This window comes from Manis pentadactyla, chromosome 3 (genome assembly GCF_030020395.1).
Source record: "Manis pentadactyla isolate mManPen7 chromosome 3, mManPen7.hap1, whole genome shotgun sequence".
Taxonomy (NCBI): Eukaryota; Metazoa; Chordata; class Mammalia; order Pholidota; family Manidae; genus Manis; species Manis pentadactyla.
This window is the reverse complement of record NC_080021.1, coordinates 37,014,676-37,027,722: the sequence shown is the minus strand read 5'-3', so window position 1 is coordinate 37,027,722 and position 13,047 is coordinate 37,014,676. Positions and strand designations below refer to the sequence as shown.

General features: G+C 30.1%; 1 protein-coding gene across 43 annotated transcripts in view; it reads left to right on the top strand.

The window, feature by feature from the left end:
* The window catches only part of RIMS2 (regulating synaptic membrane exocytosis 2), a 578,477-nt gene that overhangs the window by 299,652 nt on the left and 265,778 nt on the right, over window positions 1-13,047 (top strand). For 27 of the 43 annotated variants that reach the window (XM_036876382.2, XM_036876388.2, XM_036876380.2 and 24 more), the window contains 3 exons: window positions 655-778; window positions 2,391-2,437; window positions 4,820-4,932. In XM_036876382.2, coding sequence (XP_036732277.2) covers window positions 655-778; window positions 2,391-2,437; window positions 4,820-4,932 — 284 coding nt within the window. Of the gene's footprint in view, window positions 1-654; window positions 779-2,390; window positions 2,438-4,819; window positions 4,933-10,901; window positions 10,950-13,047 lie in introns of all 43 variants that reach the window. The other 16 variants (XM_057497834.1, XM_036876394.2, XM_057497841.1 and 13 more) reach the window with 1 other exon arrangement.

The window sequence follows — 13,047 nt, the reverse complement described above, 5'->3', positions numbered from 1 at the left end:
GTTGTAATAATTTCTTGAGTTACATTAGATAAAAAGATTTTTATATTTATGATCTTATTTCTTTGTGATAGATATTCCCATTTTATATCTAGTGTTATTTTGTTTCCCATAAGTTTTCATTTTTCTTTTGAAAAAGTCCCAACAACGTAAGAGACAAAACTGCATGGATAAATACATATTTCCTAAAATGTGTTACTCCTTATCTCTTTGGTAATGGATACTATTGGAGAGATCCTTGTGTGCCTTGGAGAGGTTTCAAAAAGATGCTAAGTATTAAGCTTTTTACAAGAGAGTTTAGACAAGATGCTCAGTTGCATATATATATTGAGAAACCCACAATACAGTGTCATAAAACCTTCAAAGAGGCGACCGCTGGTGATTGTTTCTAGAATTAGAATTTCTATTCAGAAATCACAGAGATAACTTTTATTTGTAAGTTTTTCCCTTTGACCCCTGACCTTTTAGGTAAAATATATTAATCACCCTAGTCATCAAATTTTTTGCGTCTGATGCTGTTCTTAAAATGCATCTCATTCCATGATGGTGATTTTATGCTATGGAGTTTGTTACTGTTGAAGATCGTTCTTGTTTTGAGTATATTTTACAGGATTACTGGTTCTTCTAAGCTTATCCTTATGGATGTATATACTATAGGTGATGAAGTGTTAGAATGGAATGGAAGGTTATTGCAAGGAGCCACATTTGAAGAAGTATATAATATCATTTTTGAATCCAAACCTGAACCACAAGTGGAGCTTGTTGTTTCAAGACCTATTGGGTGAGTTGGTTTGAGTACTTTATATATGCATAAAGTTGACTACTATTAAATAATTTGTAATGTGTGATCCAAAAAAGTCTAATTGTTTGTAAAAATAAATTATTTTCAGGGAAATGTTTTTCTCCTTCTCCACTAAAAGCACCTTACCCAAAATCATGACTCTCTTTATTTAAATATGTTAGAATACATAGTTAAGTATAGAAAAAGAAATATTTAGTGTTTATTATTTTTATTATCTTAGTAGCTTAATAGATGGGGGCATTAGTATGAGGAGGGGACTATAGTAAAGATTACTTTTAAAAGAAGTTTCATGAACTATGAACTTCTCCATGGTAGAAATGACAGTCAGTGAATTTTACATATTTTTTCAAAATGGAGATTTCAATATGGGAAAGGAAGGGCATAAGGACATGCTATTTGTTGATAGAACAATTTAAGGAAAAACATAATCTTTAAGGAAACAAACAAAAATAAACAAGCACCAACTACTCTTTGATGTTTGCAATTTGTTACCTATGGGTTTAATGAACAATTCCCAAAGGTTGGCAATAACTATAATTCTTTTTGTCCGTATTATGAGAATTACTCATAAATAATCACAGCAGTGTTTCCTCTATAGAAGCTTATATTCTAAACCAATATAAAAGATATATAACTAAATAAAAGCAATAGAAAAATATAAACTAATAGCAAATTATTACATGCATGTTTGGAGTAAGAATATTTGAGGGTATAGGCTACAGGGATTCTACTTTGTTGTAGAATACTAAAGCCCAGTTTTCACTCATTTGTGTAGGAAATGATCAGACAATATCAGAAATGAAAAGAGAAAATGACTTAAGTTGGTAACTTAGTTTTATTAAAATCTTCCTTTCAAAGTAATGAATCTGGCACATGAAATTCTATATTTTTCATTTTGTCTTTTCATGGTTTTTGTAGTATGGTCAAACTGCAGTGTATCAGATTAGTGTGTTAGTCAAATATATTTCTTAGTATGAAGGATCTTCTAATCATAATTTTGTTTAATATTTTAAATATTCTTGTATATAACTTTTTGAATGATCTTAACCATTAATGCCTACCCCTCCTGGAAAATCTTAAAGAACAATGTACATAGTTTTGGTATAAATGAAGTTACAAGGGAATTTTGTAAGTCCCAGAAGTAATGTTTGCATTTTTTTCAATGGATTTATTACATTTTAAAAATTTCAATCAAAATCTGGATTAAAAAATTTTTCTTCTGTTGATATTTTATTTGCATTTCAGATTTAGAACAACAGGTAAAAAGAGTATAATAGAATTATGTATCATAAAACATGTATTAGAATGGGTAATTGCATAGTGAGGCACAGAGTAAATAAAGTGTATGTTTTTACAAATCTGCTATAAATGCATATGAATTATTTATTTTAAGTAGTTGGGGTTAGCTCAGAATATTTTTGTTAGCAATAAAAAGCTATGGCTTGTTCTTTTCTTATTTATATAATACCACTATCATGTACAGTTTTGTCATTTCATAACTGTCCTGTTATAATTTAGGTCAATAATAATCCAAATAGCAATTGCATTAATTGTTGAAACAATGTCTTGTTTTCTTTTCCTATCATTTCAGAGATATACCTAGAATACCTGATAGCACACATGTACAACTGGAATCTAGTAAGTTTCATTTGTTCTAGAAGAAATATTACTAATGCCGTTCATCAGGGTTCAAGAAGTATTTTATCTATTAATATGAAGTAAGAAATATAATAATCTTGTTATCAATTATATACTCAGGTAAAGATGGAAATTTTAGTATTATTTCATGACATTGTAGGAAAAAGTACAAAATTCTACAGTATTTTAGATGCTTTTTTAAGCCATATTGTGTAACTACCATGTATTTTTAGATAGCTTTATTAAGACATACACAAATATCTGTACATATTTAAAGAATACAAAAGGCTAAGTTTTGACTTACAGATGAAACTATCATCACAGTAAAAAATAATGAACATACACATTGCTCCCAAAATTACCCCCCATCATAATTTCCCCTAATTTAATTATATATTACTTTGTAACCTAACCTTCAATAAGTGGTGGGAAATGCTTGGGACAATCTAGTGAATAATTACATATATTCTAATTAACATTTTTAGAAAATGGGATAGTAGTTCTAATTTAACATCTGAGTAGTAATGGAACATAGACATATAAGTTTAATGTTAAATGCATAAATACTTTTTATTACTTGTGTTTGAATGCTATTTCAGATGTTAAACAAATGTATTTTTTTCCAATGAACTATGTTTCTTGATTGATCGAGAGTAAGGGCTACTGTAAAAGAAGAGAGGAGGACAGTTGCAGTTCAAACTGTTGATCAGTTAAGACCATATTGAGAAGGAAAAGATTGGAACAAAGATTTGGAAGAGTAGCTGTCTGGGGGGGGGAAGCTTTGCAGGTGCAGAGACCAGGCTGTGGAGTGGCTCTAAGGCAGGAAAGCCTAAGATGCATTTAAGGAAAAGCAAGGAGGCCAGTGCAGGGGAGGAGTGGGAAGGAGGATACGGGAGTGGCGGAGAGTCAAACTGCATAGACTTTATAAGCTGCTGAGAAGACTTTGGCCTTTACTCTGAGGGAAATCAGTAGCTGCAGATGATGGCTTTGAGGACGGATTTATGTTTTAAAATCTGGTTACTATGTTGAAAATAGTTTAAATGGATTCAAGGGTGAAAGCAGAGGGACCAGTGAGGGAACTGTTTTAGTATTTCGTATTTTGTTTGGTGACTTAGATCATGGTGGTAGCAATGAAGGTGGTAAGAAGTGGTCAGATTCTCTACACACAATAACTAAGAATACACTATTAAAAGAGATATTTGACTTTTATATTACAGTTATGAGTGTACGTTTCTTTAAAATCTTTACCAGAGTAGTGCAATCCTTTTGGAATGGCATGGTTCTATACTTTAAAATATGGTCAAATGACCTATTTCATTAGTATCTTTGGTGAGGTGCTCAATCACCTTATCGAAAATGACATCAGAATCACATAAACTACAACATAATAAATAAATACAAATATAATGGCCATTATTATGTATACTGATATCATCATCATCATTGCTCCTATTTTATTGAGTGCCTAGAACTGTGCTTGATGTTGTACCTACATTATCACATTTATTTCTTACAAAAGTCCTAGGAAGTAGGTTAAATTGTTATTCACTTACATAACATCATTCGGATACTGTGTGAGCAGGATGTAACCCTTTATCTTATTTTAACTATTTAAAAATCCCCTCGTCTACAATTTTAAAACTGTTCCTGTGGAGCGAGATGTCATTTGTCCAATTAGATTCAGTCCTTTATTCTAAAGGTTGAAGAATAGGTTTCTCCAAGGCGCAGTTCTTAACTTTCTATCCTTAATTCCTCAATTAATTCTCTTCTTGTGGTTTTAATTATCATATGACTCTTAAGTTTACATAATCAAAATGACCTGTCATTGTTCCATCATCCCTGGATGTTTAAAGAATATGTTGTTAAGTATCTTCCTGTTACTTGAAACTTAATATGTAGAAAACAGCTTATTTCTTACTATAAAGCCATTATTCTTTCTACATATAAATACTGTAAAAACTATTCCTGTTCATTCTTGCAGATTCCCATCCATACATACATGTTTTTAGCATTACAAGTTTAGCCCATCTTCAAGCTGCTTTATTGATTTTAGGTTTTGCTTTTAAAAGTTTCTTAATATGTTATTATAAGATATAAATTTCGTACACATAACAAAGTAACTAGGTCCTGAGTTAGAGATCTGTCTCTACTATAATTGGCTCAGAAAACGATTCACCCTTGGTCTTAAGAGATCCCCTAAGCTGCATTTCTGCTTCAAAATAAGCTCTGAGAACATTTGGGGCACTGTGGCTAAGAAAATGATCTATGTAATGACATTTTATGAACATTTTAAATAAATAATTTAAAAGATATATGGCATATATTATTAAATACTAATGAAGAACCCTCATTATTATTCTTTATGTATAATTGCCATTTCAGGTTCTAGCTCATTTGAATCTCAGAAAATGGATCGTCCTTCTATATCTGTTACCTCTCCCATGAGTCCAGGCATGTTAAGGGATGTTCCACAGTTCTTATCTGGACAACTTTCAGTATGTAATCACTAAGTTGTTTTCTGTTTTTGGAATATTAAGTAGTATTTTTACTATGTGATGCTAAGGTTTTTTTTGTTTTTGTAAACAAAACTCTTATGGTACAATTGAGTTTTTGACCACCAACTTTCTCATTCTTAGTAATTTTAATTAATTGAAATTCAATATTAAATATTCAGTATAGTGTTTCTTTATTAGAGTTAAACTTTCTGGAATTTAATGAGAGTTAGAAGTTGTGAAGATATATAAAACCTTTTTTTTACCTTAGTAATATTATTCCAAAATTCAAGGTCATGATTTTCCCTCAATACTTTAAAATGACTATAATTTGTCATAGTCTTTTAAGATAAATAAAAATGCTGTACTATACAAAAATGGCATATTTATGATGAAAGAAATATTTATATATTCTTCCCTGCTTTTCAAATTTAAAGAAGTTTGGAGTAAATTTCATAGTAATTATTAGGGTTTGAATATTGCTCTGAATATGAGACAGAACTAAGTAAATGGGGAAATAGATAACAAACAGATTACTGAGTACACTGGGTGATTTCATGTTAAGTGATCCATAATTTGAACATTTTATGATAAAAGTAAAAAATTCAGTTTTCATTTTATGTCCATATTAGAAGAGCTTTGCAAATATAAGCCCTGACTTCTTCTTTAATTTCTTCAGTTGTGATCCCCTTTTAAAATTGTTTAAAATATTTAAATAGTTTAATTTACCCAGTTATATTTTAGAAACATGCAGGTTAATATTTATAATAATGCTGGTAAGTTAAGAAACTTGAAATTTTATGAATATTAAAAACTATTCAGATTCTCAAAATCCAGACATTGAATTTTGGATAAAAAAATGTTATAATTAAAAGCTAAACTATTCTTGGGCTGCTGTTTTAAAAGCAATAGAGAAGCTTTTTGTTAAATCAGCTATGAAATTTCTCCTTTTGTTTTTGGGGGCAGGTGGGTGTTTGATTTTTTACTGAAGAATTTTCATTAATTAAAAGGAGATATAGAGAGTATAAGTAAAATAAACATTAAAAATTATTGAAGTAGTTATTAGAAATGTCTGTTCTGGGAGTATTTTTATCACAAAGGTGACAGTAACAAACGTTACGCAAGAAAGAAGATGGGATACTATTAGGAGATTGTAAATGTCTTACTAAAATGAATTTCTTCTCTTTATCATTTTCTTTTTCTTTCTCTTTCATAAACAGAGTGAACTTTTTCATTTGAGGACAGTGGTCTTTTTTCCATTTTCCACAATAAGTAGCATCTTTCTACTTATTCCCTTACGTATATTGACAGCATAGATGTTGTCATTTATGGTTACAAATGTATATGTATTTTCTTCCACCACTTTATAAAGTGCTAATAAGTGTTAGCTACTGTTTCTTGTTTTGTTTTGTCTTGCTTTTAATGATCATGGATCTGTTTAAATACTCCATCTTTAAGTAGTGCTCAGGAAGGCTGGAAGATGCCAATACACAAATAATCGGTGTGTGCCTGTAGTTGGCTTCATTTGGTAGAGAAGGCAGTGGAAGTTAGACTTCCATAATAAGTAAGTACCATTTTGTTACCATGTTTGAAATCCCAAGACCTCATAAGAAATTGGACTAGGAGGGAAGGGTGAGGAGCATAGTGCAGGCACGTAGACAAATTTCAGTACAACTATTTTTCCTCATGGTTCAAAATGAATATAGTAGAAAGATAAAACTGTTAAATTTGGGGAAATATAAACTTAAAAGCTTTACTTTTAAATGTATATATAGTGGTATAAAGTTATACCATTTATATTTATAAATAATGTTGATTTAAAATCCATGTAATTATAATTTTAAATGTACACAATTTTTATCATGTTCTTATGATTTGGAAAGGGTATGTTCCAGGAATATGTTTATAAATATAAAGCAAATCTGTTGTGGTAAATATGGAAATTATAGGTAAATAAATAAAAATAAAAACCATCTATGATCCTGCCTCTAAAATATAACCATTCACATACATATAAATTTTTTAAACAAAACTGTAATAAAGTTGTGTATGCTTTTTTGAAACCTGCTTTTCATTTAGTAATACATTGTGTACTTGTTTCCTTAAACATTTTTTCTTTAAAATTTCCTCTTAAAATGGTTGCAATAGCTATTTACTACTCCATTTTAATTTAGTTTACTTTTACGGGATATCTTGCTTGTTTATGATTTATATTATTATAAATAATGATGCCATGGAAATCCTTGAATATAAATTTACATATTTTGTTAGGACAAAATTCTTTTGTTGGCATAACTTCCAGAGGTAAAATTACAACATGAAAGGAAAAAGAAAAATTTTAAGATTCTTAAAATCTATTGGTAAAATTTTTCTCAAAAATACTTTTACCAATTTAAACTTCAATCATCTATTTAAGAAATATATGTCATGTTCTGACCCCAGGTCATCCATATACTAGTCATTGAGAATACAACAGTGAATGAGATAGACATGAATGTGACCCTCATGAAACTTCATTTTAATTTTATTCTTTGCATGCAGGAAAACATAAGCAAGATACCCTTCTGGATATAGTATTTCCCTTTATATTTAACCATATTTCTGCCAACTAGAGACAATTTCAGTTTGTTGTGATGATGTAGAGGTTGAGAAAATATGTGTCCACATGTATCACCCTTTGTGAAAACTCCTAAGAAGTCACAAGGCAACATTATAATTCTTGTATCCTTCCATTTTACTTTTGGGGATTTTTGGTTTTGTTGAGATTTTACCTGGGCCCATGACTCACAAAATCATGAGAGTCCTAATGCCTGAGAAAAAAGATAATTTGTATAGTATGTGAGCTGACCCTCCTAATATATTTCTGTCAGTTCTTGGATTGATATTTTCTCAATTATAAATGTATGTATAATGCAAATTGTCACTTAAACTTTCATGCTCAAGGCTGTTGATGACTTTTAAAAATTCATGCAGTTTATTTCCTCTCCATGCTTGAATTGTGCTGCTGCTTATTATTCTAGTGCATAACTATGAAAGTGCCGTTAATATACATTAACCAGTGATTGATTAATTTACAATTATTTAACATACAATTAATGTAAATTAATAATTACATCAATGCACTATTAATATATTAATAATACATTAATTAGTACCATTAATATGCATTAAATTAATATACACTAAGTGAGAAGATTTGTATAAGCTCAAGTTAATGACACTCAGACTATATGTTGGCCTTTTCAGAGACAGCCCTCCTTTTATGATTCTTTTTAAAATTTGCTCACTTCCACAATCTAATAGTTTCCTTCTTCAGATAATTACTCTTATAACTCTCTCAATATTTTTAGATTGATTTGTAGTCTTTGGTCAGTTTTTTCATAGAATGTTAAGGAAAAGTATAGACTTCAACTTTTTATAAGTGAGAAATGGCTCAGAATTCTTTCTTTCAGAACATACTGATTCTTCTTGACAATCATACTTTATTTTACATCAGGGCCTATGGTTAATTTATTGTTGCAATGTTTCCTAAGTTACTTTGTTTTAATTTTTTTCTGGCTCTATTTTTAATGATGAGTTTGTAAATATTGTGCATATCCATTTTATATGCCCATATAAAGGGATAAGTAACTGAAGAATAGGTATGTATCTTCTATATATCCTTAGAAACTCTGTAGTTTTTTTTAAACTTTATGTAAATGAAATTTTTGAATTTTTTATCTTTTATACCTCATCACAACCTTGTTACTCCAAAAGCGTTGCATAAAAGGAATGTCTTAAAGATAGTAGTGAAGTATATAGTAGGAAGTGACATTAAAAATAAATTTCACTTTACAAATGCAAATCTTCATTTGTATGAAGCTGAATCCTTATAGATTTTATCAGATATTTCATGCTAAAATACATGAATTAATGAAATATGCAAATTGCAATGAAAAACATATTTTACTATTCCTATGTAAAATTTCCAGAATTCATAGAGACAGAAAGCAGCTTAATAGTTGCCAGGAGTTGGGACAATAAGGGAATGGGGGAGTGATTATTAAGAATACCTTTGTAGGGTATTCTTCTAGGGTGATCTCAGAGTGATAAGTTCTGAAGCGAGGGAATTGGTGTGCACAGCATTGTGAGTGTAGTACATGCCACTGAATTGTACACTTTAAAATGGTTACTTGTATATTACTTGAATTCCACCTCCATTAAAAAAATAAAGAAGTATGTTTTTATAGCAAGTTTAATGTATAAACTTATAGGTGAAGATTAGGTTTAACTTGCCATGAATTTTAGACAACTCATTTCAGAAATCTGAATTGCCTGTTTGAGATCATTATAGAAGATAGAAAACTTTTTGCCATAAAGGATTAATTTATTTCAAAGTACTACTCCTTTTAAACGAAGTCTTTAGCTTATGAAGTAATATCTACTTGAAAAAAATCTTCCATTACCTTGATATTTTGGGTTTAAAATAGGTGGGACAGGTGAGAGGGCAAAGGAAGTAAATCTATTTGTAGAGTACCTGGTTAGTCCCTTCAGCATGCCTAGGTAATCCTTTCCCCATCTGCTAGAGAATTATCCACCTAGGGTTATGCAGACAGGTGACAATAACACACTCCCTATTTAAACACTTCCTCCTTTGGAAATTCTCCACACAAAAAGTAAGACAGCTTAGATTTGAGACTGGTTTTTGGAGAGAGAGAAAGATGACACATATGATTGAATGATACTCTGCTTTTAAGGTCTGCTTTCCTTTGGGTTTTAGATTGACTGTCTTGAACAGTGTCTGTCTGATGATAGTTGAATTGGGCCACTGTTCTCCTAGGACCTATTTTCTATTTCCTTATAGCAGTGGAAAAGTCTGAATCCTTTAACTATTTATAACTTTGAATTAGACAATACAAACGTCATGAGAAATATGAGGAATAGGATGGAATCTTGGTGAAAGAAGCAGAATTAAATGCCTTGAAATCTTTTCTCAAACCCAGAGATATGCTTCTAATTTTGCTCCTAATTTAACTGTTGGTATGTCTTAAAAAAGACACAAAATTCTGATTATTGTGGTGTCTTTTGGAAACTGTTTCAAAATCAAAACAAAATAAGTCAGAAAAGAAAGGAAATTCGGTTTTATTATAAGAATTTGAAATAGAATGATTCAGTCAGGACTGGGCTTTATTTTCTATCTTTATGTTATCTTTTGGTTTGCATTTAGGCAAGTGCATCTAGCCTTTTGTTACGTCACTGTTCTCTCATCCACAAACTGGAGATCATAGCAACTACCTTCTAATGTTGTTGGAGGCAATACACTTGAAATAAACTGTTGGTAAAGGCTTGGAGAAACAAAGAACTGTATAAATAAAAAGCCTTGAGATACCGTCATTAATAAGTATAGTTAGCAATAGACAGTGTTATCTCAAGTGGTATATGATAAGTGCCTGAAAATGGTGTTTGAATACTGGAACCTGGTATAGATTCTTAAGGTTTGAAGTAACTAATTCAGTGAATTCCAGCTCACTTATTTTTCTGTGTTTATTCTTTCAAGAAATGCTAAAGCTGACTTGGCTAATGTTATTTAGACTTTTGTTAGTCATGTCATTTTGGAGAAGTTATATAATTACTTCTACAAATGACTTTTCATTAATAATTCTATAATGCATTTTCATCTAACTTCTTGGACTATGCCTTTTTCTGTGCAGTGTGTTTAAGAGTGAAACCTGACATTTCTTGACTTCCAGGTTTTGTTTACACTCATTCTTTCAGAATATTTGAACCCAAATATGTTATTTTACATTCAGCCTTAATCTGTTATGTTGGTTAATATTCATTGCATTGAAGTACTTAATTTGAATATATATTGTTATGGAAAAGTTATATTTAAGGGATAGTTGTATGTGTTTTTTACTTTGGTCTTTTAGTTCCAGCGTGTTGTCCTTTTTGGTTTTGTTTTATTGCTTTTTTTCTTTAATTTTGCTTACCAGAGCCAAAGCCTTAGTAGAAGAACAACGCCTTTTGTTCCTAGGGTTCAGGTAAAGGCCTTGTCTGCCTGATAGAAACTAAAGTTGTGTTTTAACCCTTATTTGTATGTTTCTGGAAAATGCATAGTAGGAAAAGTTTTTTTGGTATGTTGCTTTAAACCATATTATTGACTTTCCAAGCATTTTATGAGCCAGCTTGTAAAATTCTGCATGGGGATTCAACTACAATAAAAATTTAAAGAGACAATCTTTGTTAGTGATTTTATGTGGTGAACTGAATACTAAAATTCAGTAGGTTTCATAGAGGCATTTCATGTAGATTCCATTTATATATGTAACATTGACAAAGAGCTAATTTTATACTGTTGATATTTTCCTTTATTACACTAAGGCTGCTGTCTCTTTAAATCATTCATTACATCACTTAGCGTCCACATTCTCTTGCATTTTCCAAGCAATAACTCCTCGAGGAGATTGGCAAATAAATTTGTACCTTTTCTAAAATACAAATTATATGTATATTATACATAAGGTTCAACTTTGGAAATTATATTACCTTGAGAGAACAAAATCACAATCCAGTAAAATGTTTTGGGTTTATTTTGTTTACATTTTGTAATTATAATTCCACTTAATTTTACTATCATACTTGAGTACAAGTTGTTTGCCTCTTTTCATTAAGAAATCCTTCTATGGTAAAGTAATATAGTTTTTTCAAAGTAGTATTATGCTTTCCTTGCTTTGCTGCATGTTTTTTGTTGTTATTATTGGTTTTGAATAACAGTAATTTGGCTTAAATTTTAAAAATTAAAGTTCTAGTTAATATTATATAGTGTAAAATATTTACTTGTGCTACCTAGGTTCTACTTAGGAAACTTAAAAGTGATCACATGGTAAAGCTGGAATGATAATTATATTAAAACAATTAAAATAATGCCAAGATTTTTATTAACAAAATTGAAATAAAATAAGTATGTCTTATCTAGAATTGTGGAAATACACGTTTTATTTTAGGGAGTCAACAGATATTTTTTAACCATCCATTTAAAAAGCAAGATAGAAATTTGGGAATGTGATAAAATAATGTAGCTAATAAAATAATTCTGTTTTGATATTGTGAATTGGGTATCTATTAAAAACTTCAATGCAAATCCTATATTATAAAATGAACATGAGGGCTATTGATCGATGCCAAATTTCAGACAGTTTATTAAAAAGTATAATATTGATAAAAAATCAGTAAAATTAAATGTACCTGTTTCATATTTATATTAAACATTTATGTTTTTGTAAAGTATAACTTAATAAACTGTGAAGTATTGTGAAAATATGAAAGCCATATGCCTAAAATCTGTATGAGAAATGAGTATTATTAATAAGTAGTGTTTTTGGTTTTCCATGGCATAAGAGAATTTAAAAAGAATACTCCTTATCAAGCACTTTATATACATATCTTAAATGTTTTGCTGAAATGATTTTAAAGGAGCAAAAATATTACCTCTGAAGATGGCAACAAGTGCTTAGTCTTAATCCCTCAATAAACAACTCACAAAAATCAGTAATTTGCTCCAATACTGATAGAGCTTAGTCTAATAATAATAATTGTTGATTCTCTCTTCTTAAGTATAAAGTTTATTGGAAAAAAATTTTCTTACTCTTTCAAAATATTTATGTTTTTGTAGTGCGTAATATTCATGTCATGATCCTCAGAGAAGGATTGTTAATATCATGGAAAAATAAGGCCTTATGCTTTTTTAGTGCTATAGAAAATAGAGAATATCAGAAATTAATCTGCTTTTGGTTACCCATTTTAGAAGAACAATGTTATTTGACATCTCTGTGTCATTTCATATACGAGACACCCTTGTATTTCTTACTTTCTGTTTTCCCCTCATGTCTTTTGCCAGAAGTATAGTTTAGCTTCTTTTTTCCACTTATCTTCATCTGTATCTATGTTCTAGTATTGTCACACATTCAATATTTGAGGTTTTTTCCATTCAAATGTTAGAGGCTTTTTTTCAAGTTTTGATCCCCTGTTTCTCAAACTTCAGTGCCCATGAGAATCACTAGGAGGATTTATTAAAATGCAAATTCACAGCCCAGTCTGACTCATCAGGTGAGAGTTGGGCCACAGAAATTTGTAACTTTT